The sequence below is a fragment of the Vicia villosa genome, linkage group LG1 (assembly GCF_029867415.1).
Source record: "Vicia villosa cultivar HV-30 ecotype Madison, WI linkage group LG1, Vvil1.0, whole genome shotgun sequence".
In the NCBI taxonomy this organism is placed as follows: Eukaryota; Viridiplantae; Streptophyta; class Magnoliopsida; order Fabales; family Fabaceae; genus Vicia; species Vicia villosa.
In genome coordinates this window covers 105,062,712-105,068,097 of record NC_081180.1, presented here as the reverse complement: position 1 = coordinate 105,068,097, position 5,386 = coordinate 105,062,712, and the positions used below count along the sequence as shown (strand labels likewise).

Genomic DNA, 5,386 nt, shown 5'->3' with positions numbered 1-5,386 from the left:
AATCTCCAAGACAAAAAGCTGTTTTTTGATAGAAAAAAATGAAACACATTGATTGAAATGATTTAGGAACATTATAGTAAAATTGTTGGATACGAGTTGTGCCTTATTCAAGTGTGAGGGTGCAGGTAGATTTTTCGCAACCCTTCGAATTTATACAAATGGAAGTTGTATACATCATTTGTACACTCCCCCAAAAGCTGGTCTAGCAGTGGAAGCTTGGGTCATTTGTACACTCCCCCAAAGGTTGGTCTAACAATGGAAGTTTGGGTCTTAAGAGTGTGTTCTTCTCAAGGTCTTGAGTTCGAATTCCACTAGGTGCTAACAACCTTTGTGTTGGGTCAGTTCATGCAGAGCTTTACTCTAAAGAACATTTGTTGTATGTATTTCAGATTAGATATACATCTCAAAAATTTGGTGTATTATTATCTTTTCACAATATGTACTAGTAATTCATAGGATACATTAAGAAATTTTCTCAATATAAACAGATTGAACTAAAAAAACAAATATATGAAAATATTAATAAAAAATAAAAAATGAAATAGCTAAAGAAATTCATGCATTATAATACTTGTCACTTGATATAACTTCAATTGTCCTGCGAATTAGTATCAATAAAAGTTTCCACAATCCAGCAAAGACCGAAGCTCCTCCGGATTCTGATGATACTAATTTCTAAGTGATTCTCTATCGGAGTGAATTGAATTATGAAGATCTGAGACACAGTGTACTCACATGAATAAGGGGACTTATCTGGTGTCTAACCAACAAAATAATTCAACTTAGTTGAAGTGGTAACTAACCACTTCCATTACACATTATATATGGCTCACACTATAGAATACAAAATTATCATATATACTTCCATCTATCTTAGGCTCCCAAATCAAACAACTACATAAACAAATAACATTTATTCAGCAACTTTTATGTACAACTCTGAGCCAATAAGCCAAAATCAACTGTGGCATTTTTACTTTTAAGCTTTCTAGTTTCTTGAATTCATTGAAGCTCCCTTTTGCCATGATGACGGTTTATATCCCCCGGCCAAAAGGCTAGATGCCGCGCTGGCAGAAATTTTTCTTCTTTTAGACTCTAGCTCCAGTCTTCTCTTACCAGACATGGATGAGGCAGACAATCCTGGGAATATGGAAGCAGAGTTGATCAATGCCCGCTTGTCCTTCCTATTTTTTTCAAATTTACTAGAAAACTTCACTTTTGCGGCTGCGGCAGCATCTTGTTCTGAAGCTGGAAGTAGTCTAATTCCAAGGCCCCTTTTCCTAGAAGCAGCTTCTTCTTCAGCAACTCTTTTCTTTTGACTCTGAGAAAATGGAAAGGAGAAAAACAAATATTAGAGGCAAAATGGGAAACTCAATGGATAAATAAACGAGATCAAATTTCATGAGCTAAGTGACATACTCTAAGTTTGGCCCGGAGACTCTTATTTATGGCATAATCATCTGAATGTCTGGCATCAGACATTCTCTGGAGACGCACAAGCACTGGTTCAGCTTCTTTCTTTTTTTTCAAGTCCTCTTCCTGGTGTTCGAGACGATAAAATGGATCTGCAAGCTTCCCTTTCTCTGTAGGGAGAATTTAAAAAAGAAAATCAAGTTAGCTAACATTCACAACAGTGAATCAGTCCCTACACTTACCACAGCTGAACTAGGTAAAAAAACATTAAACTTGTTAAAAGGACAAAATCCATTGAAAACAGCAAATCCCAAGGGATCAATGGCTAACTCTACCGTTTCAAAAATAAAATTGAAAGATGCAATAACATGTTTCAAACTACAAGGACAAATGCACATCAAATTAATATTTACATATACAAAAAAAAATAACAGCAATGATTTTTTCCATAATGCACACCTTCATCAGCAGGTAATTCAAAAGTTTCTGCATCCTCAACATCAAAGTCCTCAGTTTTTTTCTGAGCCCCACTGATGATCACATACTCGCAGTTCTTTGGATCAGTCTGGATGGTGATTTCTTGTCTACAGCATGCAGCTTTCATGGTAAAGCTCCATATCTGAAGGTACCAAGATAAATATGTTAATTATTGGTAAACAAGAGACAAATTGAATATCACTATTTAGATTGTGACCAAGATGCAGTGCATTAACTCATGAAAATATTAAGGTGTAAGGATTGTATAAACATCCTTATCAGATTATAACTGGTTAGTGTTTACACTATCAGTAAGGAAGTTACTACCGCATAAATTTAGAACAGTTGGAAATTTTCGATTTGCAGTAAGTTTTTCCAGAAAGTCATAAAAAGTGTGGCATCATAAGTTATTAATATTGTAAAACTTTAAACTGTCACTGGATCAAAATTAATATACAAACAAGTTTGTCATGCTTCTATATCTTTGTTCTATTCCTAGTAGCCATAATAAAAATTAGATGCTTTGAACTCTACTTCAACATACCTTTGTAGAATAGTAATTCCCAACTTGCTTCTTCTCCGCATTGAACCGGACACCCTTTGCAATCATAGAATTGCATCCTCCACACCATATATTATAAGGCATCTCAAACCTGAAAGCAGGGTCATCAAACAATATGGAATACAAAGTTAAGATAATACAAATAATCCAGATGGGAAAAGAGGCCATCTGCAGACTATCAAGTGTATATGCGAAGCTGAATTATTGCATGCACTCAAATACACAAACCAAAGAACATAGCTGTAAGAACCTAGTCCATAAAACTAAATAAGTAGATTATCAATAATACATTTCAATTATATGGGTTATTAAATAGGTCTGAATTCATAAATCATGAAACTATCAAATAGTTTTTCAATATCATTCAGCTTTAACTCAATTGTGACTATTCTAGGTACAAAATGGTCATAGATAGCTTAGAATGGTCATCATCCACATTGTTTAATTTACCATACTACATAGAACAACAAAGTACCCACTATAGGAAACAAAAGTTTCAAGATAAATTATGAAGACAAATGGGTTAATGGCCAGAATGTATCTTAGTAGCTGCTGTTAAAATAAATCAATCACTTGCCTTATAATCAAGATACCCTGATCTATCTTCCTTGCTCTCTCTCTTAAGGCATGTTGACCATGAAACGTGTTCAGAGAACCCTGAAAGGCCGAAACATATTGTAAGATCTCTCTACCAAATAGTAAATAGAATAGTAAATAGTTTAAAAGAACAGACTTTTCTAAGCAAATATACCTGACTTGGATCCCATTCTGGAGGATAATAAAAGTTGTCTGCTCTAGCAGCTGCAAGGGAGGACTGTAGTAATACAAACAACACAAGTTCAGTTATTTGGAAAATATAGTAAGAAATGACACATTAAATACGAGTTACATTTTTTTTTTTCATGTGCTGGCCACATTGATACAAAGTATGAGCTGACAATAAAAACTTTATCATAGATATCCATAAGCACTTTAAATTAGATGTACCAAACATGTACGGAATTCCAAGGCTTTTTTGAAAAAAGAAGAAATCCATTGCAGATTTATATCATACATATAGCAGTTTGATTGATTGTAAATACATTATACAATATAGATGTTATACAAGTCGGGGATAGAATCAAAATTCATTACAGTCAGACTCTTAAGGGAGACTCACTCCACAATCAAGCCACATCATCTATCTGATTTAGTTGTTTTTAAAAATTTAAACCTTTCCTGTAACTATAAGAAACCAAAACCTTGAAGGATACAACACTCATCAATTCGATTCCTAAACCTAAAGAGATGCAATTTGATAAAAATTTTAACTCCAAAATCAAACACGAAAGGCCAAATTCATAGTTACCATCACTAATAAGAAAATATTGCAGCAAAATAGCGAACAAGTAACGATCTAAACAAAAACCCTAATCCTGATCGATTTTATGCAACAAAACGGGAAAAATAGAATAGAAAGAGAATTCGCACCATTTTGATGTATTGTTGTTCAAATTTTGATTAGTTTCTCTTGCCACAGTATGCGAATCGGAAGGTTAATCGATGAAGATATCTCTGTGATTTGGGAAGTTTTTTTTGGATGAATGAAGAGAAAATCGTGGTTAAGGGGTTTGGCTGTATCTTCCTGGACGGTCAGATCAGATTATTTTGACTATCTGGACAGTGTTGGGAAAATTATACCCTGTACCCCTACATTTATCCCAATACCCCTACAATTTTAAAAAAATCCCAATTTTGTCCTTATTAAATTTTTAATTTTTTTTTCTTTCAATTTTACTGAACCGGATATTCCAGGGGTGGGTGTTCCGGTTCCATTTTTTTTTTCAATTTTACTGAACCGGATATCCCAGGGGTGGGTGTTCCGGTTCCTTTTTTTTTTTCAATTTTACTGAACCGGATATCCCAGAATTGGGTGTTCCGGTTCTTTTTTTCAACGTCACTTTAGTTTCCAACGTCACTTGATAAAAATTTATTTCTTTTCTCTTTAGTTTCCAACGTCACTTGATAAAAGCCACTTGGAGAATCAAACAGAGCCACATAGGTTGCAATTAACAAAGCTTCAATCATCAAATCCTAGCATAGGTTGCAATTAACAAAGCTTCAATCATCAAATCCTAGCAGTAGTACGATATGGGGAGTTGTAGGGCCAAAGAGAATGTTTACCAAAGACGGTGTTTATCTTGAGATGAATTGGTTCTTCCTTATTGGTCTACTTGGACCTGTTCCGGTGTGGCTTCTTTCTCGCAAATTTCCTAACCAAAAGTGGATTAAACTGATCAACATTCCTACTATCGCTGTAGGTGCATCTGGCATTCCACCAGTGAGATCTGTGAATTATATTACATGGGGGACTTGTTGGAATATTTTTCAATTTCTATGTTTATAGAAAGTTCAAAGGTTGGTGGGCTAGACATACTTATATTCTGTCAATAAATTGAAAAAAAAAAAAGGAACCGGAACACCCACTCCTGGGATATCCGGTTCAGTAAAATTGAAAAAAAAAGAACCGGAACACCCACTCCTGGGATATCCGGTTCAGTAAAATTAAAAAAAAAAAAAGTTAAAAATTTAATAAGGACAAAATTGGGATTTTTTTTAAAATTCTAGAGGTATTGGGATAAATGTAGGGGTACGGTGTATAATTTTCCAGTGTTGGATTCCCCTTATGGGCCGTAGACGAAGACTTTGTTACCAGGCCTTTAGACAAAAGAATGAAAATTGTAAACTTCGACCATTTAATCTGCCACCCCACACTTATACCAGCCACCCCCAATGTGTAGAAAAGATTAAAATAGTCCAATTCAAATTTTTTACCATTTCACAAAATTTTCAGGACACAACCAAAAATTTCAAACTCCATTGGTGATACCGAAAATTTGGAGGCAATACCGAAATTTTCACAAAATAATATGAAAAATTTTGGTAGTACAATTT

At 34.5% G+C, this 5,386-nt stretch overlaps 1 protein-coding gene across 1 annotated transcript; it reads right to left on the bottom strand.

The window, feature by feature from the left end:
- Positions 1-740: 740 nt before the first annotated feature.
- Positions 741-4,104, bottom strand: LOC131643776 (uncharacterized). The gene is made up of 7 exons (XM_058914096.1): positions 3,923-4,104; positions 3,204-3,266; positions 3,030-3,109; positions 2,435-2,543; positions 1,873-2,032; positions 1,420-1,583; positions 741-1,321 (listed from the first exon to the last, which is right to left on the bottom strand). Exons 1-7 carry the CDS (start codon positions 3,923-3,925, stop codon positions 989-991), a joined length of 912 nt encoding a protein of 303 aa, XP_058770079.1. The 5' UTR covers positions 3,926-4,104; the 3' UTR covers positions 741-988.
- Between the last annotated feature and the right edge of the window lie 1,282 nt (positions 4,105-5,386).

Coding starts and splice junctions, on each gene's coding strand:
- LOC131643776 (XM_058914096.1), bottom strand. Junction 3,110..3,203: donor CAGAATGGGATCCAAGTCAG/GTATATTTGCTT, acceptor TCGGCCTTTCAG/GGTTCTCTGAACACGTTTCA. Junction 1,584..1,872: donor TGAATTACCTGCTGATGAAG/GTGTGCATTATG, acceptor TTCTCCCTACAG/AGAAAGGGAAGCTTGCAGAT.